The sequence below is a fragment of the Mastigoproctus giganteus genome, chromosome 8 (genome assembly GCF_048544385.1).
Source record: "Mastigoproctus giganteus isolate SK-2022 chromosome 8, ASM4854438v1, whole genome shotgun sequence".
In the NCBI taxonomy this organism is placed as follows: domain Eukaryota; kingdom Metazoa; phylum Arthropoda; class Arachnida; order Uropygi; family Thelyphonidae; genus Mastigoproctus; species Mastigoproctus giganteus.
Window position 1 is genome coordinate 107,956,719 of NC_143582.1, and position 26,766 is coordinate 107,983,484.

Here is a 26,766-nt window from a genome sequence, read left to right on the forward strand (position 1 = left end):
ATTGTTAATACATCAGGTTAGGTTATGTTATGTTTATGGGTGTTAAGCGCCAAAGTAACTAAGGCTAAGGGGCGCTAGTGTATATGCCCGTATGCGTGTATTATTCAGGTGTTTTGCTGTTTGCTGGACGAAAAACCGAGTTCCCTTGAATAAAACCATGCAATACTCGCCTGAGACCAACTAACTCAGCAACGTTGTGAAAAAAGGCCCATTTCAGTTCCTCGTGTCCCTAATGGGATTCGAATTGAGATCTTTTCTATAACACTATGTAATAAGACCTGAATCTGGAACACAGTATGCAAGTGAAAGGCAATGCCCAATTTAAACATCCACCAGGAAGACATCTTATTTCGAAAAAAAAGTTGACACTGACTATGCTGTCTAAAGAAACAGTGCTTGAAGTTGGCAAAGAATCATCGAAGACATCTAAAATGTATAGACGGAATTATTAGAGTATGCACTTTTAGTGTTTGAATCAAAGGAGTTTCCATGAACGAAATGAACAGCGATGGTGTGTAGGAGCGTAAACCATAGCTGCAAACAATCGCTGGTTTGCATTAGTGTCATGTTCCAATGACATGGCCTCAGAAACAAATCTCGGTGTGTGCGGTTTTCTTATTAGATAGAAGAACTAGGGGACACGAACGTGAAGAACAGTTTGAAAGGACTAAGCTGTTCTTATCGTCAAGTACGTGGTTTGAGTCTAAATGGGTTCGATCTGCTTCTCACAGTATTTTGCGGGACCGATCATGAAGTTCATTGTGTAATGGTTAGTTTTGGGAAGAATAATGCGGCAGTTTTTTGTAGTGGCCCGTTCAAAGTCCCTACGTGACTACCTCATTATTCTTCTAGATAAAAATCCTAGGTGCCGTTGAAATTTAGTCTTAATGATGGTAGATAAAAATCTATGGTTTTACATTCTCTAAATTCAACCTCCTTTTTGGAAAAATAGAAATTAATTAAATTCGTACTCCACACCTTATTTCATGATAACTTGAAGATCAGCACTTAAGGAACTGGAGAATTAAGGTAAGGATATTCAACGGTTTTGGTCTGTGTAGACCAGGGTTTTACTAGAAAGTGGACTGTGGTGCACAATCAACAGACAAAAATCTGGATAGAATTTCTAAAGCAATAGAAGAAGGTCATACAGGAAAAAAAGAGTATGTCAAGAACACATGATAGCCTGTCTGCTTGTTTTTTGCGTCAAAGAAATTAAAAGCACGTCAGTATACTGAATCTGGAAGTTTTGTTTTTGTTTTTTTATCAGTTTAAAAAAAATGAGTTTCCTCTTGGGAACTTGGGTGTCTGGCGAAGTCCCCGGGTAATTTTGTTATGGACAGACTAAGTCAGTAATCAGTATAAAAAATAAGCACATAAAAATTCTTCTCCTATTGACGCGATTTTAACTTGGGCCTTTTCTGCAAGGTGCGGAATAGAGCAGTGATCATAGCCAATGCGCTACCAGACAGGGTGAAAGAATGAAACCTTGGGACAGAGAACGAGAGAGCACTCTACCATCCACAAAATGTATGACAGAAAGGAAACTGCCCCGAATTGCAAAAATCAGTAGACAGACCACAAGATGAAGGCATATTCAGATATCCTATAGGCTAAATTCGATCGATAGCCTTAAGAACTGTGTAGCATAACTGCTTCAGTTTGTTCAAGTTTTCAATGTAATTTGCCAAGAGACGACAGAAGTAATATATACCTGTGCAGTAACAAAATCCATATTGACGAGAGTTAATCAGGTGAAAGGATACAATGATGTCAGACATGATGTTATGAGAGCTGGCGTAGCATTCAAATCACGATTTCTCATTAATTTGGCTTTTTTTTTTCACTTAATTTCTTGTCCGAATCCATTCTTAGTTGTTCAAAAATTATATTACCACGCTCCTCAATTAATTCACTGTACGAAGCGTTTAGTGATAAATTTGGTAGTTGTAATCATAATTTATTCGTTTCTCAATTAAATCATGATGTAGGTAGTTTGTACACCAGATACACCTCAAATTGTTTTTTTTTTCTTCTGATTTTCAAAGGCTATTAAATGTTTCCTGGAAAACAAAACATACTGAAGTGATTAATACAGCAATGCAAGATGAAAGAATGGTCTTTTTAGAAATGGGCGTGCTCAAACTTTAATGAAAACATCTACGTGCAGGAACATGACGCTTATAATAATTTTAAGTATTTTTGGTGTGATGTACACCAATATAATTTGATTGCGGATACTTTAGCACTCCTAGCACCATCACACTGCATCACACTTTCACACTTATAGCGCCGTAATTCCATCCGTGATATACACTGAGTTGGCTTTGTATTAGCAGCTCCTACCTAATACTTCGCTGGGCTACCTTTTGTCTATGATATAGCCCGTGCTTGGCATGGACTCCACAAGGTTTTACAGAGTATCCTGTGATAAATACGTTTAACAATTTGTCCCATAATGCCGACACATGGTCAGGCAGTAAATGGCTGTAACATCTGATGTCCTTTACTAGTAGGTTCCAAACATGGTCATTTGGGTTGAGGCGGCCATGGAAAGACAGAGAATTTATTGTTATGTTCTTGAAACCTGTTAGCGGACTGCCGGCCTTGTGGCATGGCACGTTGTCTTAGTCTTTTTATTGCTTAATATTGTTACAGAAGATAGAAAAGTTGTGTAGAACAACGAACTCGAGCTCCGATTACTACCTATATAATTTACATAATGATATATCTTCATATTTTAAAATCCTGGTTTATTTTCTTTTTTGTGTAATCTAATTATGTTCATTATTGGGTGCAATTGATCCTTCCCAGCCTACATTAAAACAACAACTTGGTCACGTAGTAGTAATAGTAGTAGTAATAGTGGTATGTGATGCAAGAAAGCCAGTGTATGAGCTAATGCAGCATCAGCCAAAAAAAAAATCACACCATTCCCACCAAATGCCTGTCCAGTTCCTCCTTAAATTTATTCAACCTATCAACTTCCACAACGACAGATGGAAGTTTGTTCCAGCAATTAACCACCCGCTGGCTAAAGGCAAATTTCCGCACATCTGTTCTACATCTGTCCTTTCTTAATTTGAATTTATGTCCCCTTAGGTTCGTAATCTGAACAAGTGGAAGGATCCCATCAGCGTGCTAACCCATTCAAGGCCTTATACACCTCAATCAGATCACCGCGCAGGTGCCTAGTCTCCAGTCACTGCAATTTGCAGAACTTAAGCCTCTCTTGATAGGTAAGAGGATCCCTTCATTCCCCTCATCAATCTTGTTGCCCTTCTCTGTACACGCTCAAGTAAAGCTACATCCTTCCTAAAATGAGGCCTCCAGACCTGTACGCAGTACTCAAGCCGTGGCCTGACCTGACCATTGCCTTATACAGAGGGACAATCACTTCCTTCTCCCTGCTAGCAAAATTCCTATATATCATTGGCAAAACCCGATGACCTGCCCTGGCAGCCTGTCTGCATTGCTCAGAAAACTTCATATCTGACTGCACAATTACTCCCAGGTCTTTTTCATTTTCTACCACCTCAAGTGTAGTACCACACAGTTGGTACGTTTCTCTGGGGTTACTTCTACCCATATGCAGTACTTTGCATTTGTCAAGGTTAAACTTCAGTTGCCACTTCTTAGCCCATCTGCCCAAATTATCTAGATCCTGTTGCAGTAGCACACTGCCATTACTGTCATTAACAACCCTGCCAACCTTTGTATCATCTGCAAACTTCGACATTAAGCCTGATATACCCTCATCAATATCATTGATAAATATACAAAACAACAGTGGACCCAACACCGAGCCCTGTGGGACTCCACTAATAACATGAGTCCAAGACGAGCAGCACCCATTGATTACCACCCTCTGTCTTCACCCACTTAACCATCCTTTTATCCATTGTAGCAACTTACCCTTAATACCATTCTGCTCCAATTTGTACAATAGTCTTCCATGCGCAACAGTGTCAAAAGCTTTCCTGAAATCCAACTATATGATATCAAAATTATTTTTTGCATCCAGTTCCTTTAAATTATGTTCATTCTAATTATTTATGTTCATTGTTGGGTGCCATTGCTCCTTCCCAGCCTACATTAAAACAACAACTTGGTCACGTGATCGGCAGGAAGGCATACCATTGGCCGTCGACATCCAACCGACTTGACAAGCAAGTAAAAACCTTAAACCAATCTGGGAAATACAATACCTTGATTTCATTAATCCCTCCCCCAAGGGGATAACCAAAAAACTTAAATTTTGCATCACACGGCCGCAAATAGTGCCACAGACTTGAGATTTAAGGCGTTCGGCCACATTTAGAGCCCTCCTACTATAGAAACTGGAAAAATTCAGCAGAAAAACTGGAAGGAAAAACAGAGAAATCAACAAAAGAACCCCAACTACAAGGGGGGGGGACAACCACCTAACAATTTTGGATCGCCAAGAAGACGGTGAGGATCCCTGAACTGGGACCCCACAAACAAAGAGAAAAGGCATAAAGAAAATGGGGCGAAAAGGCGAAAGGGAAACGAGGTCACCGACGAAATCGAGGAACACAGTGGAGAAAACAACAATCTTGAAGAATTCCTCAGGAGAAACAGGAGACCCCCCCCGGACCCTGCTCTCCCAGAGGGAACAATACACGAAAAGGCACTCAGCCTGAAAACCGCCCTTGAAAGCATTTTTAAGGAGCAATCGAGCAGAACCTCCGCAGGAGTGCGAGCACAAATCGTCACAATATTTAACAAGATGGAAACTATCATAACAGAAACACACGTTGAAAGTGAGAGAGCTGCAGCGAGGCTGCAAGCCTATATGGAATGTGGGGCAAAACAAATGCTACAGCGTGTGCCCACATATGCCGATGCGCTGAGGATAAATCAAAACTAACTGCAGCAAACAACAAGCGTCCCACAAAGAAAGAGCCAACCACTATTGAAGACATCGAACCTGGTCGTCCTCAGACCCGCTGATGATGAAAATACTGAGAAAGCTAAGACAAGCAAAGAAATAAAATCTACAGTTATGAGAGAACTAAAGGAGGACTTAAAAACCATACAGATAAAATCCATATGAAAAACCAAAAATGTAGGAAACGGAGGCCAGGGGAGATATTCAAGAAATAATGGATAACCCAAAAATTGCTGCCCTTGGGCTTACAGCAGAGATGCCAAAGAAAAGAGGTCCAACCATCATCGTCTTTGAAGTGAACAAAGACCTGATGCCCAGTCAAATTGCCTCAGAAATTGTCTCCACGAACTTGCGAGAGTTACACCAGCGAGAACAACGCCAAAACCTCGTCATGCCCAGATACTTCACGAAACCAAATACGGGATCTAACAGAAACTGGGTTATTGAATTGGCCCCAGCCGCCTGGCACAGTCTTAAGCACCAGAATAGAATTTACATCGAGTGGGGCTCCCATCGTTTCTGGGAGCACGTTACTGGGCCAAAATGCTTCCGGTGTTGCGGGTTTGGCCACACCACCCACACTTATAACTAGGATACCCCCACCTGTGGCCACTTCTCCAGTAAAGGCCACGAATACAAGACGTGCCCAAACAGAGAACAAAATCCAACATGCTTAAACTGCAAGTCTGCAAAGTTAATAATAAGGACTTCTTTGAAACATTCCCAGTTCGCCTTTTGAACCGCAAATCGTGTCTCCACTGAAGAATGTTCACATTCAGTAAGGGATCTAAAATGCCCCATTTACCTTAAAACCAAGAGTCTCTACCAACTCAGAACCGATTATGGAGAGACGCAGTAAACACTATAACACAACGAGAGTTCAATTAATGCAGCTTAACGCACAGAAAGCAAGGGCTGTCGCAGAGCAGCTCAGAATCAAGGGTGATGAGGAAGGAGCAGACATATTGCTGTTGCAAGAACCCTACACACAAAAACCAAGTGTGTGGATACCCAATCAATTATAAAATCATACAGACAGAGGAAGAAATTCCGTGGGCAGCCATAGCAGTAAAAAATCCGAACTGCACTGTCACGAAAATAACTCAGCTATGCACCCCCTGGGCAGCTTGTGCCCAAGTACTGACACCACTGGGTCCCTTTTATGCGGTCTCACTTTACTGCAGACTGGGAGAATAAATCACCTTTGCCGTCATATACCTGAAAAAAATGCTCTCCCGGGTCAAAAAATATTGGTGGGAGCTGATGTAAACTATCGGTCCCCGGGCTGGCACAGCCTGACCCCGGACCGGAACGGAACCCGAAACGGCCAGCTCTTGCAAGAATACATCTCGACCTCGCAACTGGTCATAATAAACAGGCCGAACCAACTGGCAACATTTTGCAACACTCTGTGGGAGTCGACTATCGATGTCACCCTGGCCACTGGAAGTCTGGCGGGCTACATCCTGAATTGGTGGGTCCAGGACTCGTGGACAACCTCCGACCACAGAGTAATTACTTATCACCTACAAAGAAACCTGGAGCGCAACTAAATTCCCAGAAAAATGGAGACACTCTTTGTGGTTCAAAAGGCGAACTGGGAATGTTTCAAAGAAGTCCTTTTTCCCGCGGCTGCTAGGCAAATGGAGCAAATACAACGCCTGACAGATCTCAATGAGATTCAAAGAAGCGTCACAAAGGCCATTACGAATGCAAGCCAAAAGACCATCCAGAGGAAAAAACAAACCCCAGGACTGGTCCCATGGTGGACCAAAGAGATCCAACACCTTAGACGAGACATCATCAGAAAAAGAAAATCATTCCAGAGAGCGAGACGAACTTGGTCGCCAGCTGAAGTGGAGGCATTAAGGAATATACAGGGTGTCTCAAAAATACACGGCATAACTTCAGGAATGAGTTCCCCATATGTAGACAATAAAAATATTTTATATCAACATAGTTCCGGAAATGCTTGGTTCTCGAGTTATTAACCGGATTGTCTTATCTCCCGCAGGTTATTTCCTTCATCACAAGGTACTGACAGAATCTGGTGGTTTTCCATTCCGACCATGTACTCAAATCAAGAGTAAGCGGATATGCACTTTATGTACAGTTTGGCGGACGGCAATGCTCTGGAGGCTCGTCGTTTGTACCACAAAGGTTCCCAGAACGAAGGTGTCCAGACAGGAAAACGTTTGAAGGTAGCCATCGCCGCCTTTGTGAACATGGGACCTTAACACCTTGTGCTGCCGACAGAGGACGACCAAGATCTACGACTCCTGAAGTAGAGGAGGAGATTTTGGATGTTGTGCATGCTAGCTCTCTTTCTAGCTGGTTCTTGAGGTTGTCACAGACATTCCCTCATATATGCCAGGCAAGCTGTACTTGTTACCTGGGAGTCTAAACGCTGATGGAACTTATATTCGGATGACATTCAAGGAATCAGCACACACAGAATAGCAATGCAACTTACTGTTCAACGTTCGACTATTTGGAGAGTGTAGCGAGAACACCAACTGTCTCCTTACCATCTCCAACGTGTACAGGCCTTGTCACCAGCAGATTACCCTGCGCGAGTAATGTTCTGCCAGTGGTTCCTTAAACAGTATGGTGCAACTCCTCACTTTACTGCCTTAGTGATATTCACAGATGAAGCACAGTTCACACTAGACGGAATTCAAAACTTTCACAATCAGCATGTATGGGGCTGAGGAAAACCCACATGCAATTCGTCCATCACATCACCAACAGCGGTTTAGCCTCATGATCAGGACGGGTGTTTTTGGTGATAAGTTTTTTGGGCTCCATGTACTTCCAAACAAACTTACAGGGCAGGCGTACAGAAACTTTCTGGAAAACAATATGCCTGATTTCTTGGACGACACGCCATTGATCATTCGCCAACAAGCATACTTCATGCACGATGCACATTTCAGCCACCTAGCTTGCAATTACCTGAATCGAAGGTTTCCTGATCTGTGGGTAGGTAATCGAATTGTGGCAGGTTGTGAGACAATGCGAAACATGCCAGGAATTTGGCATCGTCTTCGCGAGTCCATGAGACGTCGATGTGAGGCCGGTTCAGGCAGAAGCTAGACATTTTGAACAACTACTATAAGATAAGGTGATGTGAACAGTTAAGTGTCATAGACAGACCTTCAAAACTCGGAAACCAAGCATTTCCGGAACTATGTTGATATAAAATATTTTCTACATATGAGGTAGTCATTCCTGAAGTTATGTCGTGTATTTTTGAGACACCCTGTATTCAGAACGGCGAGAAATAAGTATACTAGCGAAATAGTCAAAAGCAAATGCAAGACCTCGGGAAAATCTAGTTACTGAAACTGGAAACAGGGAACCCTGGGGAGTGGTGTATAAAATCAACATCAACAAGCTCCCAGGGGAAAAGTTATTACCACAACTCGGACTTCACAAGGAACTCTGACAACAAACTGGCATCAGTAGGTGAGCAACATACTGGAAGCTATCTATTCTGAACCAGCAACACCAACTCTGCCTGAACAAATTGCCATCTGTGCCGATAATGAAGCATATGCCAGCGGACAGCAGGAACCACCTTTCACACTGGAGGAATTGAACTTGGCTGCAGCACAAATTAGAAATAAAAAATTCCCCGGTCCCGATCTCCTGGAGCAGAAATAATTAAAAATGTGGTAGAATACGCTCCGCAGTTATTACTCCAATTATACAATAGATGTCTGAATGCCAGTACCTTTCCCACCTCTTGGAAGGTTGCTGGAGTTAAACTAATATTGAAAAATCCCACAAAGCTACCTATACTACCAAGTTCTTACAGACCACCGCTCTCCTACCAGTTACTAGTAAACTCGTTGAGAGGTTGCTGCACTCAAGAACAAGCCACTACTATCAAACAGAAAACTTGACCGCCCAAATGCAATACGAATTTAAGCCAGGATCGTCCACTACCGAAGCCCTGCGTCATTTCATCAGTTCTGCTACTGCATGCCAAGAAAAATATTTCTTAGCAATCTCCGTGGACTTTGCCGGGGTGTTTGACACATGGTGGTCGAGCATGCTGGCGAGGCTCAGAAGGGCTCAGCTGCCTGGAAACCTCTTTGGTACCATTAAATCATACCTTGAGAACAGAAGAATTCAGGTTACTGCACCATATGGTAAAATTCACCGACCGGTCCGCAGAGGATGCCCCCAGAGTTCAGTCGTGGGGGGGGCTCTCCTGTGGAACATTATCCTGGATGAGTTTCTCATCCTTGACTTGGAGGGCGTGCTTTCCCAGGCCTCTTTACATCCATTCTACTCAAGGGCAGACTTGATATCCGCAGGCCACCTCAAATTAAGATTGACACCAAGACCATTGGCTTAACCGGCAAAATGAAATACCTTGGCATTGTTCTTGATAACAATCTTTCCTTCAAGCAACACCCATCCTACATTCGCACAAAAATAAAAAGATACGCTGGCCTACTAGCAAGAATCACACGACGGGACTGGGTGTTATCAAAACATAGCCTCAACCTATATTATAAAACAGTCTTCCTTCCAGCCATTCTGTACGCAGCTCTGGCTTGGTACACCAAAACAGCAATGGTTGTAAATCGGACAACCCTGGACGCAATCCAAAGAACTGTACTGCTCACTACCACGCAAGCCTGTAGCACCACAAGCACTAACGCCCTGCAGGTCCTGGCGGGGGTCCTTTCCCTAGACTTGGAAATCGCAAACAGTGGAATCAAATGCCATATAGTGAAGGGACTTCCCTGCACCTTCCTAGATTACACGGTCAACAAGAGCACGCCATGCAAAGAGGAAAAGAAGAGTTTTCAGAACCACCTCACCCGAATCTGGCAACGTCGTTGGACTGAAACCACCAAAGGCTGAATCACAAAAAAATTCAAAACCGAACCTGGAAAAAATATTCCCGCAAACGCTCACTTGGTTAAAACCAGGACTTCACACATCATATGTACTGACAGGCCATGACGCGTTCAAAGAAAAGCTGGCCCAGATGGGATTGGAAGAAGACCCGAGATGCATGTGTGGTGAAGCGGAGAGTTGGACACACGTCATGTATAACTGTCCAAACTATGAAGACCTGCGATGTAGATTAATGACTACAATAAAGTACTTCCCAAAAAATATGGAACCACATTTGCTGGACTCGAGTGAAAAATATGGAGCACTAACAAACTTTGCTCAGCAGCTCTTCACCAGGCGAAGAACACTCATCGCCTTACACAGATTGACATAAAAATAGTGATACAGAACAACACAACAAAATCATTACGTTCTCACCAACCCTCCCAAGGTGAAGCCAGATATGACAACAACCAGAAAATCGGACAAGACAAAACGAGAAAACTGCAATTACTAAATGGAAACGGCAAAGTGTCTCTTTCCCCGTGCACCACTGAGTGCTCCGTGGTGTGGTGACTCCTGAAAGGACTACCTAAACACAAGGACTGGAACGGACATACTCTGAACCTTGGACGGTTCCTCTGGAAGCCAAGGAAGGCCATCTGGAAAACGGGGCTGGACATCTGTTCCAGCCTGCTTTTTCCCCTTTCCCAGGCGAGAGGGGGACGACGCTTTCACTGTCTGCTCCCCTCCCGCCATCCCACTTTTCCTTCTGGTGTGGCATGGGCATGCCCACTGAAAAAGAGGGACTACCTTCCCTATCAATCCCTTCCTTCTATTTCTACCCCCTAGTCTCCTGCCTCCCCTTCCAAAACTATTCCTACACAGCGTATTACCACATAGGTCCAAATCTAATACACCCAAATTACTGCCCGAACTATTAGACCTCTAGAAAAACTCATTCAGCGAAAACCCCACTGAATGTTTAAACAAACCGTATTATTAAGCAAACCGTCTTATTGATACACCCGGCCGGCGTCTCCGTCGCTGGGTATGGTAACGTCAGACCCCACTAGGGGCCTCGCAGCTGACAGGCCGGATGAACAATGGGCACAACATAGTACATTCTACATGACCCACACACTGTCAAACCTCTGGCATTGACAGGGCACTATCACTCGATACAGAGAACGTACGCGGAGATGGGAGAAATCCCAGGAGCCGTTATACCCTCAACATACCCAATACCCATTTGCAGAAAGCAACATGAGCCATGACCTCATGTTGCTTTCTGCAAATGCGAATGGTTCCATCAGCATGATAGATTTGGAAACGGAATTCATCAGATCTGGACAGATTTCTATATGTTAGTGGTCTAGTTGTTGTTGTTGTAAGGTTTTTAGGGACATCAGCGAATAAGGCTAGATTGCTCTGTGTAAATTGACTGTAAATTGCACGTGTTCTGTGGAAGATTTTCTGTTCGCCGGAAGAAAAATAGAATTTCCGAGAGAAAAAAGTATGCTGACCTCGTCTAAGACCAACTAACTCAACCACGGTGTGAAAAAGGCCCATAAAATTCTTCCCGTCATCGATGGGATTGATACTCAGGTCTTTTCCACCCGATGTGGGGAGGACGGCGATTCTACCGGCTGTACTACCCACGAGGGCAGGTGGTCCAGTTTTATTGTTGACATGCCCATGCAAGGAGCAGTTTCTTGTGTCTCACAGCGAGCACGAATCCCCGTGACGACTGTCTAGTGCCATAGTCGTCCGGAGCATAGACCATGTAGATATTGGTCTTGCTGTTCGCACGTTGAGCTGCGTGACTCACCACGATCGTTGACTACACGTGGTTTCCCAAAGTGTGACCTTTGAATGGTGGTTCAACCGCTGTTTTAGTCACGGTAGATTCGCCACACGAATCTACTGGAATACTTAACCACGTTGGCTGTTGTTACTGGCACCTGCACGTTTTACCTGAACAATATTCGACTTTCGAAGTTGTAAAGATCTGGACGTCAACCAGTTCTTCTTCGCAGACACTCAAATGATCGCTGCCTGAGCTAACTACAATCTTATATTAGCCGTTCACGACTATGAGCCTTAACTGGAGTCACAGATATGTTTATTCCTACACAAGTGGGTGATGTTAATGCAAAGTCAACTCAATGCATAGTAAACATGAGTATTATTTCACATTTATTTTGCGATCCTTTAGTTTGGCCATAAGAAATAAAAAACAACTGTTGCGCCTTTACAGAATGTGAGGATTCTTTCGAAGGCTGAGTGCTGGTGCAGGGTTCAGTTATTGTAAGAGATAATTCAGTTTATTGTTATGAGTGTGAATTTAGGTGCATATTTTTTTTTTTCATATTGTGATCTTATTATTCCTATTTTAGGCACGGGACAATGATATTGGAGCGAATGGTGAAGTCTACTACTCCATTTCTGGAAACAGGTATGTAAAATGTTTTATTTTTCAGATGTTTCTTTTTCTTGTTTAGTGTTAAATTATGCTGAGGTCTATCTAGAATACTTCCTGGACAATAATGGATGTGGCAGCACGTCGGGGAAGGCCCATACCTATATCTGCAAGAAACGCTACATGTCATACTTCTCGCATGCATTCTGACGGACTGGTTTGAGTACACGAGCGTCGAAAATTTGGACTGGCCAGTCCAGGACTAATTTCCGGATAATAATGATAGGCCAGTATATATATTGTACCCATTTTTTACATTCAGTGGAGACCGTCAAAATAAATCTCTGTGTTGTTTCACTCCTTCATTTATTATTTCTTTAAGGTGTATTATTTACCAGTTAGTAGTATTCTGAATAGTTAGGAAAATAAACGCAAAAGAACAGTTATAGACGAGGTGAGTGGAGAAATTATGATCGGTAGAGTGGTTTTGAAACAGTGATGCGGAAATATAAATAAAACCATAACGTTTAAAACGTATTCAATCAATTAATTTATCGAGAAAATAAATAACATTGATTAAGAGCATATGGATATGTGTATCTTACCTGTGGTGCGAACTTGAATAATAGGTAAAAGTGCTTTTTACAATTATTCTGAAGGCGCTTGCTGACTAATAGATTTCGTCACTTGTTATTGCGGAACATCTTAATATGTGTCTATGGTTCGAAGTTTATAGTAGTTAAAAGTGCCATGGGATGCTCTATGATTGATATCTTGTCATTCTTTCTTCCTTTGAAATACCAGAGCTTGTAGACCTTTTCAGAAGGTTGTTGTTGGGCTTTAGGAGCATCGACAACTAAGGCCATGTTGCTCTGTGTAGATCGTCTGTAAATTGCGTGTGTTCTGAGGTTGATTTTATGTTTGCTGGATGAAAAGCCCGAGTTCCGGGAAGAAAAACCATGGTACCTTCGCCTGAGACCAACTAACTCAGCCACGTTGTGAAAAAGACCCATAAAGATTCCTATCGTCATCGATGGGATTCGAACTCAGGTCTTTTCCATCCGGTATGGGGGAGGATGGTTTGTTGCAAATCTCAAACTTTAGAACCCTCAGTAGAGTGTAGTTGCTACATATCAGTTCACTTTTTTTTTACTTTCTCCCCAAGCTGTATGATTACATATTACCCGATTTTTTGTTTGGTCTTCATATTACTTATTAAATTTCAACTCTAATTTTTCTGCGTTTAGAATCATAAAATGAAACTTAACATTTCTAAATTTTCCTGAGAGAAAAATGTGCTATTTTTTATGGTTTGCTGTTAATTGAATTTTTCTATACGGAAATTTCCTATATTAAATGTACAGTAAAATAAAATATATATTGATAATGTTTATCTGTAAAACCTAACAAAAATTTTAAAGCCTTTTTATTAGTTGCCACCTCAAACTATAGAAAATCATGAACAGTTATTATTAAAAATTGTACACTTTACAAATATCAGAGCATTAGCAAGCTAAGTTCATATTGCTGCAAACAACATTTGAAACTGTACCAAAATGGTTTTATTATTTTTTTTAGAAAATGCACAGCATATTTTACGAATATATGTGAAAATAAAACTTTTTCAGATTTCTCTTTTGAACCTGGAAAAAACAGGAATAGCGAAACTCGGCACTTCACAATTTTAAAACGCAAATGACCATATATTTTTTCAAAGACTGTGTAATTTTTTAATTGCACAGTCAGTACACCAGTTTAAATTTTGCAATTAATATTCTATACGTGTATAATTACGCTTCATTTTTATAGAAGAATATGGGCAACTCAAGAATTTTGGGAAATTGTAACAGTAGACATAAATCATTTCTTGTTTCAATTATGAAAAGAGAGAAAGTGCGTGGAACTGTACGTAATTTTTTTTGTATCAACAAAAATTACAGAAATAACTTTCTGTAATTTTTGTTGATATTTTCTCATTGACGAAAAATAAAGGGAACAAAACAGGAAAACGCCGTTATTAGATATGAGGTTATTGCGGTTAATCTCATATTTAAATATTGAGGCTAAACCCTTTTCACTATATCGTTAATTTTTCATTTTATTAAATTCAACGGTTTACATAATAACTCCAGTTTTGGGTCACCAACAATTTAAATTGAGCCGATGCAGTACTGATCACAATCGCTATTGGTAACCTGGTCATTGTTAAAAGTTATACGAAGTAATACGTTAACTTGGAAAACATTTTAGCCAGTTTTATTTTGTAGTAGTATTGCATTCCGATATGTACAACGTCTTTAAAGAGGTTTGGTTTCAAGTTCAATGTCTAGAATCGCACTTAATTTTATTTGTTCGCTTCCACTGCGCATTTTTAAATTGAAATTGTAAAATTACATATAAAGTTGTGAAAATTATTCTCTTCATTTGCAGTGACTTCGAAATCAACTCACAGAGTGGACACATCTACACGCGGAAAGCATTGGATTACGAACGACAACAGACGCATAACATCGTTGTTTCTGCACGAGATCGGGCACCAGACGCAAGGTTCGCCACTGCGAGTGTCACAGTATATGTGAACGATGTTCAAGACGAGAAACCAATTTTCGAGAAAAGCACATATGAGGGGCTTGTTCCTGAAAATGTGGCAAACTATGATATTGTCCAAGTGAAGGTAAATAAAGGAGACCCTGGTCAAACGTTGGTGGTTATTTTAGTAGCGCTTGGGGATGACATTATGCGTTTAACTGTTTGTAGGTATATGTGTTTGTATATTGTTTCCGAGTTAATAAAGGCGCTTGTAAACCCATTAATGAAAATTAAGACGAATGAAAATTCTTTCGATAAGACCCGAATATAAAATTTCATGAAAATCTATTGCCGAGTGGTCAGGAGCGGGAGTGCAGTAGCACACGCTCTTTGAGTAGACCGGGGTTTAAGCCCCTGACTGCTGAATACGGTCGATCTGCCAACCCGCACTGGACCAGCGTGGCAGATTATGGTCCATTTCCCTCAGCATGAATTGTTGAGGAGGCTTCCATCCTGTAGTGAGTTGATAATGGCTGCAGTTTATCTTTTTTTTTTCTTTAAGTTGTTATATGCTGGCAGACGGACGGACATGGTTAAAACAATAAGAATTTTACGCATTTGCGCTTAAAAATACGAAAATCATGTCGATAATGCAGAGAAATTACGAAAATAAGCCCAAAAAACTTAACATTCCTTTAACAAAAATCGAATAAATTTCGATTTTTATTCAAAACTTCAGCTAACGCTCAAGTCTTTAAATTGGCCGACATCTGCGTCTCACTTGAAACAGAATAATAAAATAATACTGACAATTTATGACGGTGCTTAAGATAAAACCTATCGCCATGAGAATGTTTTACAACCGTTGCAGAATTGCAGGATAAGGATATGTCAACAATTTACAACCCATAGTTGAGAGGTGTTGACATATCCTCCTTATTTTTCTGACCTGCTTCTCTCTCTCTGATGTGATTACCTTTTGTTTATATTAGTGAAGAAACCACTTCGGGGATTCTATTTTGAAATGTTTTCGATGCTAGTTTGATTGGAGGAGTGGGTCGATGGAAGTTGTGATTGAGTAAGCAATCAAATATTGCAGGCTTCTGAAGCCTGCAATATTTGAATTTGTTTCAACTTTTTTTTAAGAAATGTTTCCTTTACATGTGGTTAACCATTATTTATTATTGTTACTGTTTGATTACCATATGATCTACTTGCCGGTGTGATCTAGGACTTGAAATAAATAAAGAATAAGGGATAAATGTAGTAAGTTTCCTATTGATTAGTGACTGGTTGTCTTATTACATATAACAAAGTTCTGAAACGACCCTCGTGATTTATGCACAAGACGCAATCTGAAATACAGTACTGTTTTTGTGTTCTACCTTGCGAAGCTTATTCACGTTGATGGTTCTTTTGTCCTTCTCTAAACTCTACTTCAATTAACAATTCCTGGTGCAGCGTTTAACGGTTTCCAACTAGGAGTCATTGGTACACAGATGAAATGTATTTCTGAAAACTTGTCCGAACCATATCTGAAAGCCTAGTTTATAAAATTCGAGAAGCAAACATAAATGTACTGCGTGTACGCTTACTTCTACAGTCATATCATGAACAATAGAGCAAGAAAGGGGGATTTATCCCGAATATGACCTTACGAGTTAGAATTTTGAGTACGTTAATGGAACAAGTACATCGGGAATGAGTTTTCTGTCGAAGGGCAACAGACAAAATTCAGAGTTGCGTTTATTTTGTTGCTAAATTTACCAGAAGATAGAAGATAGCTATTACGCTTGTCAAAACAAATGTAATTAGGATGGGTTTTTTTGGTGGATGTTAAAGCAACGTATAATACGTGGATGTCAAAATAATGTTCGAAAAATAAAAAAATAGTACGTTAAATTCGAGTATTTCAGTGATGGTTCTTTAAATTTTAATTTTCAGTGTAATCTGCGTTGAATCAGCCGCTGTTCTAGTTTAAGTGTTACAAAAATGAAATTTACAATTATTGTGTCATAACGTTCTTGACAATTATTTCCAGGCTACAGACCCCGATACCGTGAGTAGTATCACTTACATCATCAAAGATGGCGATACGAAGTTATTTGCAATCGATCCTGTGAACGGCATTCTCCGAACTCTTAAGGGTTTAGACTACGAACAGCGGGGTTCTTACATTTTGGTTATAGGAACACTGGAAAATGAAGAGTCGGACCAACGTGCAACTTGCAGTATTACTGTATCTGTACAGGTAATTTTTTTTAATTTTTCCACTTCATTCTCTGTGCTTAATATACGATCTGAACAAGCCTTCGTCTATTTAGGGCATAATTTTTAAAGCATTTACAGTTAAAAAGTCGAAGGCATCTTATCTGCAGTGAAACCCCTTTATACTCATATAATCGCTAATACTCGAGAAGATTTTTTTTAAAAAATAGTAAATTTTAAAATATGGGTGACAATTCAATGATTTCTTCCTGTTTCAGGATCGAAATGACGTACCGCCAGTATTTACCAGTGTGCCTCTTCCGATCCGTCTTCAAGATACCGTTCCGCTCGGTACTGTGGTGACTACTGTTGTAGCTTCGGATGGTGATGGAACGGTAAGTCTATATTGGTCACATCACTTCTCTTTCGTTGTTAGCCTCTGTATGAACGTTCTACTAGCAATGTAGAATATGCAAAAATTGTATTTTTAGCCCCTTTTGTGCACACCTATTTGTAACAGAAGGGTTACGTGTCAAAGGAACTAAGGCTATAAGGCCGTAGTTGTTTTGGCACTTTTTGTTGGATAATAAACCAAGTTTCTGGAAGAAAAACCATGCAACCCTTGCCTGAGACCGACTAACTCGGCCAGGTTGTGAAAAACTAATCGAGGGGATTCGAACCCAGGCCTTTTCCATCCGGTGTGAGAAGAACGGTGGTTGATCACAGTGTGCTGAAGTGGGATTTACTCAAAGAGGTAACTACCGTCAAGGGTAAAGGAAAGGGTTTTTGCTTCCGTAAAGGGGAGTACAGTGGTCTCAGACAGTTTTTAAATTCTGTACAGTGGGATCAACTGACGATGTTACAAACAGTAAATTCTAAGTGGGAAGCATTCAAGGAATTAATCGTGGAAGCTACTAGACTTTATATACCGATTAAGAAATATCGTTCAAGGTTTAGGCTTAAATGGTTGTCAAATGAACTAATGAGACTCGTAACAGAGAAGAAAAATGCATGGGATGCATATAAATTATCAGGTGACGCAGAAGCCTGTGGCAGATATAAGCTAGTCTGTAATCAGGTCACAAAGGAGGTTCGGCAGGCGAAGGCGGATTACGAGAAATCTTTGGCAAAAGATGCTAAGAAAAACAGCAAGGATTCCTTTACTTATATAAACTCTAAAAGGAAGGGGATGAATATGATTGGTCCACTTGACATCAATGGTTCAACTGTTGATGATCCTGCTCAGATAGCAAACAAACTGAATGAGTATTTTGCATCTACATTCACACGTGAGGAATTATTACAGTTTGAAAATGGAAGAAGGTTATCAAATTGTAGCAGTGTGCTTGATGATTTTGTGGTGACTGAGAGCAAGGTGGAGGAGAGGTTGTTGAAGTTGAGCATAAGAAGGGGGCCTGGGGTGGATGGGATCTATCCAGTTATTTTAAAGGAGGCGGCAAAGCAACTAAGCAAACCCTTAGCCATAATTATGAGAGCATCCTTGGACTCAGGGGAGGTTCCCACGGACTGGAGATGTGCAAATGTGTCCCCAATTCACAAAGGTGGATCGAAGGGTGACACGAGTAATTACAGACCAGTTAGTTTAACTTCTGTTCCGGGTAAAATAATGGAGTCACTGGTTAAAGATGCATTGCAGGATCATCTAGACAATACTGCAGCAATAATTCAAACACAGCATGGGTTTGTTAAGGGAAAGTCTTGTCTGACAAATTTGATTGGTTATTATGATGTGGTCACAAAGGAACTGGATGCAAAAAATAATTTTGATATCATATACTTGGATTTCAGGAAAGCTTTTGACACTGTTGCGCATGGAAGACTACTGTACAAATTGGAGCAGTATGGTATTAAGGGTAAGTTGCTACAATGGATAAAAGGATGGTTGAGTGGGAGAAGACAGAGGGTGGTAGTCGATGGGTGCTGCTCTTCGTGGACTGATGTTATTAGTGGAGTCCCACAGGGTTCGGTGTTGGGTCCACTGTTGTTTTGTGTATTTATCAATGATATTGATGGGGGTATGTCAGACTTAATGTCGAGGTTTGCAGATGACACAGGGGTTGGCAGGGTTGTTGGTGACGGTAATGGCGGTGTGCTGCTGCGGCAGGATCTAGATGGTTTGGGCGGATGTGCTGGGAAGTGGCAACTGAGGTTCAGCCTTGACAAATGCAAAGTACTGCATGTGGGTGGAGGTAACCCCGGAGAAGCGTACCAACTGTGTGGTACCACACTTAAGGTGGTGGAAGGTGAAAGGGACCTGGGGGTAGTTGTGCGGTCAGATGTGGGGTTTTCTGAGCAATGCGGACGGGCTACTAGGGCAGGTCATGGGGTTTTGTCGGTGATGTATAGGAATTTTGCTAGCGGGGAAAGGGAGGTGATTGTCCCTCTGTATGGGGCAATGGTCGGGCCGCGCCTTGAGTGCTGCGTGCGGGTCTGGAGGCCTCATTTTGGGAAGGATGTAGATTTGCTTGAGCGTGTGCAGAGAGGAGCAACACGATTGGTGGGGGGAATGAAGGGATTCTCTTACGGGGAGAGGCTTAAGTTCTGCAAATTGCAGTGGCTGGAGACTGGGCACCTGCGCGGTGATCTGATTGAGGTCTATAAGGCCTTGAGTGGGTTGAGCGTGCTAGATTCTGGTGGGATCCTTCCACTTGTTCAGCTTACGAGCCTACGGGGACATAGGTTCGGATTGAGAAAGGATGGATGTAGAGTGGATGTGCGGAGGTTTGCCTTTAGCCAGCGGGTGGTTAATTGCTGGAACAAACTTCCATCTGTCGTTGTGGAAGTTGATAGGTTAAATAAATTTAAGGAGGAACTGGACAGGCATTTGGAGGGAATGGTGTGATTTTTTTTTTTTTTTTTTTTTTTGGCTGATGCTGCATAAGCTCCTACACTTGCTTTCTTGCATCATGTGCCACTACTACTACTACTACATCGACTCTGTTACCCGCGAGGGCCGCAAAAATGATGGTTTTGTAGTACTAATCTCCAGATAATTATCGCTGTTATTTTAAAATGCATATTATTATGAAAGTGCGGTTTCATAATTGTCCGTAGCTATTTTATTAAGTTTTCATCACGTAAACAAATAAATAATTATTTTGTTTCCAAGAAGAAACCAATCGTAGCGTTATGCTAGGAGCAGAGAGGAACAAAATGACCAAATGTATAAAAGAATATTTAGTTTCTCTTAACTTACAAAGTTCTTTGAAATGATCCATTGCTTTGCTTGAATGAATTTATTCTTAGGTCTGTTATTTTTAAGCCATCATGTCGGATAACAGTTGTTAAATGATTTCATCTCTGTAAGTCTTATTTGCTAAATATTGCTGACCGTATTATGCCACATTGGCTGATCATTTGAAGCGCATTGTAAAGAAGTAGTTTGCTCATTTCTCTGTTAAGCCCGGATGTAGAGATGTTTTGGCTCTTTGATTAATTCCTAGCTGATGCTACATTGTTGAATATTGTGAGATCGGGTGACTCAGTTAGTGCTGTAACGAGTTTGGAAAAGGGTTTAATTTTTATACATTATTTGAAATAATGTATAAAAATTAAACATATACAATTTGAAACATTACTTAAAATGGTACAACTTAGCTGGCCAACTTAAAATGCGGAGATTAGATCACCAGAGCTGATAAGTTTGAGACGCCAATGGCGCTTCCAAGATGTTTGCAAGTATGATAACACCATCCTAACCCCCTCCAAACCTCCAAACGTTCAACACTGAAGATTAACCCTCACAAGTTCTGTGACGAGAAAGCCGTGATCCTGAATATCAGTGAGGATAGTCAGAGAGATCCTCGACCAGTAATAATAATAATAGAAACTGGACGCCACCAACCACCCCATATACTTGTAGTATTACCCGTCACGGGACGAAAAAAATCCCATGAAGGAGAAAATAATAATAATAATAATCTGTTTTGATGTTTGGGAAGTGTTCCAGTGTTAAAATAAATAAATAAATTTTCTGTTTATACTCCGGGACGACCAAACGGTCAGTGGAGTTTACAAGATACACAGAATACAAGAAACAGCACCGCATTCAGCAGTCACGGGCTTGAACCCCGGTCACTCAAGACACGCGTACTTATGCACCCGCGCGCCTGACCACTAGGCTACGGCGGCCTCTACGGCGGCGGTTAAATAATAAATAAATTTTCTGTTTTATACTCCGGGACGACCAAACGGTCAGAGGAGTTCACAAGATAGACAGATTACAAGAAACAGCACCGTATTCAGTAGTCACGGGCTTGAACCCCGGTCACTCAAGGCACGTGTACTTATGCACCCGCGCGCCTGACCACTAGGCTACGGTTACTAACCCCCCTCCTTCCCTTTCTGGCCCCCGGTCCCCCTCTAACAAATGATCAACAGTCGTCTGAAGCTATGTTGTGATAGATTCTTCCCAGCAAAAAGCCTCCTGATAATTCTCTGAAATTCAGTGGACGTTACCAAATTGGCAAAAGAGGTTATCTACAGACTCTCACGCTGTTTAAATAAACCAGTTTACGGCATAAACTGTTGTTCATTGTCTGGATAAGCCGCGAGTGTTGCCATCGTGGGTTGTACATTTATGATAATTGCTGTTCTCCCCACACCGGATGGAAAAAAAGAATTGAATTCGAATGTTGTCAATGACGCGAGGATTTTTATGGGCCTTTTTCACAATGTGGCTGAGTTAGTCGGTCTTAGGCGAGGGTAGCATGGTTTTTTTTCTCTCCCGGAAACTCTGGTTTATCTTCAAGCAAACAGCAAATTGACCACAGAACACACCCAATTCATAGACATTATATATGGCGCGATATGGCCTAAGTTGCTGCTTGATTGATTTATTTATTAATAAAAACTCAAAAACAAAAGGTATTCGAACCAATAATATTTAGTATAGTATATGGGTTTAAAGCTCCGAAGGCAAAAGATACTTTCTGATGAAGTTTTAGCCTTTAGTTTCTGTAGATTGTAGTTTTCAAGATATATATGTAAAGGAAGGTTGTTCTTGAAAACAGAAGCAGAAAGTTTAAATGAGAAAGGAGAAAAGTTGGGTTTTTGAGTTTGGAGTTGCACAGTGATTGGATGCTGACCGGTTCCGGACAGGATCGAAACCGTGTTCGGATAGGTTTGAAAGAGAGACTACAGATACCAAATTGAAGAACGACCCCTGTGCAAATATCTTTAGAAAAGGAATGCAGCAGAAAACAACGTATGTGACACTGAGATTTGGAACGATCTAGTAAGAGATTAGTTATTAATTATACTATTTAAATAATTATACTGTTTAATAAAAATATTATTAATAATAATAATAATAATAATAATAATAATAATAATGTCTATAAGGTTGACGATGCCACCTGGCCTCAGAAACGATCCAATACATCACCGCGAGATGCAAGGTGATCACCCAGACTGAGTACACTCATAGACACGACCAGGTAGCCAGGATAATACATCAGAAGCTAGCAAGGAAATACCAGTTGATCGAAGAAAGTGTACCATACTAAAAGTACGAACCGCAGGCAGTACTAGAGACCCCAACCCACAAGCTGTACTGCGACCGCGCCATAATAACGGATAGGACAATCCCGCACAACAGACCGGACATAACCCTTGTGGACAAGAAGGAAAAGGCTACCTATCTAATTGACATAGAGGTACCCAATATTGGCAACCTACAGAAAACCCATGGGGAAAAATCAGGAAATAGAGACACCTAAGACAGGAGATCAAAGAGGTGTGGCATATGCAACAAGTAACGACCATCTCGATCATCGTGTCAACCATAGGTATGGTGCCAAAGACACTACATAACAGACTAGCAGCAATAGGTCTCTCAGAGAACACCTACAAGGAACTCCAGAAAGTTTCAATCCTGAACACCAGTAGGATAGTCAGAGAGTTCCTCGACCAACAGTAACACCAGACATAACAACAACAACCACCCTGTGTACTTGGTAGCAATAACTGTCACGAGGTGGAACCCCCAATCAGGGAGAAATAATAATAATAATAATAATAATAATAATAATAATAATAATACCGTCTATTGAATGGAGTCCAGAAGCTAAGTTATATAAATAAAAAAATAAAGGACAGGTAACAGAATACAGTCATAACTGTATGGATTAATATCTTGAGGAACCGAATGAGAAGCATACATGTTTCGGATGCCATCCTTCTGCCCTCGTGGGTAGCACGTTGGTAGGATTGCAGTCCTTGCCACACCGGTTGAAAAAGACCGAGTTCCAGTTCCGTCGATGATGTGAGGAATTTTTTTTTGGGCGTTTTTCACAACGCGGCTGACTTAATCGGTCTCACGCGAGGAATCGTGATTTTTTTCTCTCCCAGAAACTCGGAATTTTCGTCCAGCAAATAGAAAATCGACCTTAGAACACACCCAATTTATAGACAATATACGCCGAACAATATGGCTTCAGTCGCTGATGCTCCTAAAAACCCTACTACAACTACAACACGAATGAACAAACTACCAATGAACAACCGGCGCATTTTATTTGGATAACCGGCTTCCGTTACTCTCCAATTTTTTTTAACAATGCTGTATATGGGCTCTAAATTCTCAACGTGCAGATTCCGACTGTGTTGCATTTTATATTTATTTTTTGGCTCATTAAGTTAAAAGAAAAAGTGCTTTCGATGATCTGCTGTGCGAAGATAGAAAACCTTTACCTAGCTGAAGACACTGAAGAAACATATGATAATATCAACCCAGAAGAAGGCAACTCTTAGCCAACCAGTGACTACGGATTTCCTTAGGGTTGCGCCGAGGAACTGCGGAAGAAGTCTGCCCGAAACGTCTCTTATTGTTTTCCTAAGTTCAATAAAGGGTTGAATCAAACACGGAGTGAGTTAGATCCATTTAACCCTCATATTATTTTCATATTAAAATTATGAAACACGGTACTGTTTCACAGCGTGCACAAATCAATTTCGCTAAGGTATACTTACTTATTTTTTGGCTGCTTTGTAGTAGCACATTAATTATTTCCGTATTTGTTTTCGTGTCTAATTTTGTTTTGTTTTTACTCCAGCCCCCTGGTAACCAAGTACGATACGAGATTAGTGGCCGTGAGAAGTCGCCTTACTACTTTCTGATTGACAGCAACACTGGCGTTCTCTCTGTGAAGGACGACCTTAGGAAAGAACCTGATTCTGAATACAGGGTAGGTTCAAGTGCTAGATGAGATAATAGAACATTTATATCTTTAAGAAACCTTCAACATCGTTTATGTCACGGACGTGGGAGAAGTGCACGCTAATCAAATCAGTGCGCGGCTCACTTTGGTCGGAGGCCTTGCGAGAGGCCGCTCCAAAATCTTATGAATTCCATCGAAAGAATTCCAATTAAGCATACTGCAGACCACAACTGTTCAAATTACTGTTCATGTTATTGGAAGATGACCGAGACCTCTTTTCATATTTTATTGTCGTCGTATTCATGTTTAATAACTGCGGATATATTTAAATAGCGTGTCTTTCTTATATTGAATATGGTCTTCAGTTTAAGTAATTTGAAAGAATGCTTACTTATATTACAGCGGAACCCGTTGAATCATATCTCGCTTAAGAAGGGCAAAGAGTCTGGTCTGAAGAGACATCTTCTATAAGCCTGAGAAGAGCATTTGTAAAACCCTCAGGTAAAGTAGCTAAAAACGCAATATGTTTTTAACTACTTTTTTTTTATAGTTATTTCAAAGATTCACTAACCTTATTGCCCTAACTTATCACCGTTTGAAATCCAAAACTTTTTTGATGAATAAATGCGAACTAAATTGCAATTGTGCGCTCATCCTTCCATCGATGAGGTGCCAGAAACGGCCTAATGGGAGATTAGTATGACATTAAGTAACAGTGTACTTCTCCTAAGAAAAAAACTTGGTTGTAGTTCAATACCTAAGCACTTTGTGATAACCTCACATTATTCTGTTTATCCGAATTTGTATGAAAGGTAAATATAAAGTCAGCTCAGATTTTATCTGAAATATGCGTTAAGTGCTATTAATTATGGACTTATTTTTGGACTTATTTGATTTTAATTTAGCGTGTCTAAAGTAGTAAATGCATTTTTTTTTGTACACTTAACTGTCGTGAGTTAAGAAAGTGGTATATAGTAAGAGATATATTCAAGCGCATGCAATTGGTACGGCGGTGTTCTTGTATGCTTTCTGTGTTGTCAAATTTCTGACCTTATGTAACAGGCATAACAGCCTTATTCTGTTTCGTGACTTTCTTTTTTTTTCGTCAGTTCTTTACATGTGAGATTTATTCCTTAGATTGAAGTAAGGGCCCATGATCTGGGAGATCCACCCCTGTCTGCTACAGCTACAGTAACAGTATATGTGGAGCATATTGCCACCGTTCCTCCTGACTCTGGTCTTGGTTTTGCAGACAGCAGTTACACGTAAGTACATGACCCGTTCTTCTTCGTAATTTAATCAATATATATATATATTTGTATATATAACCATAAAAATAAATTAGAATAAGAATTAAAAATAATGCCAGTAGCATGGCAAGAGAAGAGCGAAAATAGTCAAAATTAAACATAACGATCAAACCAACAGGGAGGATAGAGAAGGGTAACAAGAGTAAAAATAATGCAACAGAAACTCTCTAAGATAATTTAGAACATGTAAATGTAAGGATAATAAAATAATAATTCATTAAATTTTGAAGGCCAATTAAATAAAAATTAATTAAATAGAAATTTAACGGCGTCCCCTCTGACGGATACCAGGTCCAAATTTATGTGAAATATCGCCAACAGAGATGAAAACCACTACAATAAAATAAAACAAAAATAACCCAAAAATAGACTGACCACTATGCCCCATCTCAACAGAGGACCACAAGGCCAATAATGGTCAGGGAATCGCTGCATTTCGATCGCTAGACAAATCGTCGCAAAGGCGAGTCGATCGAAAGATCAGTCCGCCACCCGATCCCCAGATCGAACCGCCAATGCAGAGGACTTGAATAGCGGTGGTCCTGATGCAGCGAAAATTAAAAAAAAAATAGAACAGATACGAGCACTCCAATGAAATTATTTTTACTCATGTTACCCCTCTATTCCCTCCCTGTTGGTTTGATCGTTATGTTTAATTTTGACTATTTTCGCTGCTGTCTTGCCATGCTGCTCGCATTATTTTTAATTCTTATTCTAGTTTATTTTTATGGTTATATTTCAAGCATCGTGTAGAGGAATATGCTTTTCGCTGCCTCTGATGTTTGCTGTACCTTTTTATTTTTATTATGGAAGATTCAGTTTCCAGCTATTTTAAACGTTATTCAAATATATGTATAATTATTTGTATATATATAATGAAATGCACTTCAATCAAATGGCGTGTAAAATATACACTTAATTTGATTGAAGTTTATTTTACTTCATTTGTTGCTTAGCTGTCTTAACCAGCGTAGTCACCGTTGTTTGCACCTCTGTAGAAATTCAGCATCTTTCTTTAGATGCGATCTCAAGACCTGGATACAATATTCCAAGCATAGTCTCACTATCCCCGTATAGAGAGGGATAATGATCTAGAATTCCCTACTTGCAAAATTCCGATAAATTATAGATAGACGCATGTGCCCTTCTTCTCTCCTGTTTATACGGAGCTTCATGGCTTTCTGTATCATAATCTCCAGTTCTTTCTCATCCGGAACATCCTTTAATCCCCTCCATATGTCTATAAACTGCTCCTGAAGTGTAATAGCCGTGAATTTGATGGCGTTAAATTTTAGCTGCCATTCATCAGACCATACTTGCAGTATGTCTGAGTCCTTTTGAAGCAGC

At 40.6% G+C, this 26,766-nt stretch overlaps 1 protein-coding gene across 1 annotated transcript in view; it reads left to right on the forward strand.

Moving 5' to 3' along the window:
* The window catches only part of Cad99C (cadherin 99C), a 318,171-nt gene that overhangs the window by 255,728 nt on the left and 35,677 nt on the right, over positions 1-26,766 (forward strand). Inside the window, exons 20-25 of the mRNA XM_090378857.1 lie at positions 12,169-12,227; positions 14,622-14,865; positions 16,762-16,971; positions 17,207-17,323; positions 24,005-24,136; positions 25,247-25,374. Of these exons, the coding sequence (XP_090234983.1) occupies positions 12,169-12,227; positions 14,622-14,865; positions 16,762-16,971; positions 17,207-17,323; positions 24,005-24,136; positions 25,247-25,374 (890 nt within the window). The remainder of the gene's footprint in view (positions 1-12,168; positions 12,228-14,621; positions 14,866-16,761; positions 16,972-17,206; positions 17,324-24,004; positions 24,137-25,246; positions 25,375-26,766) is intronic.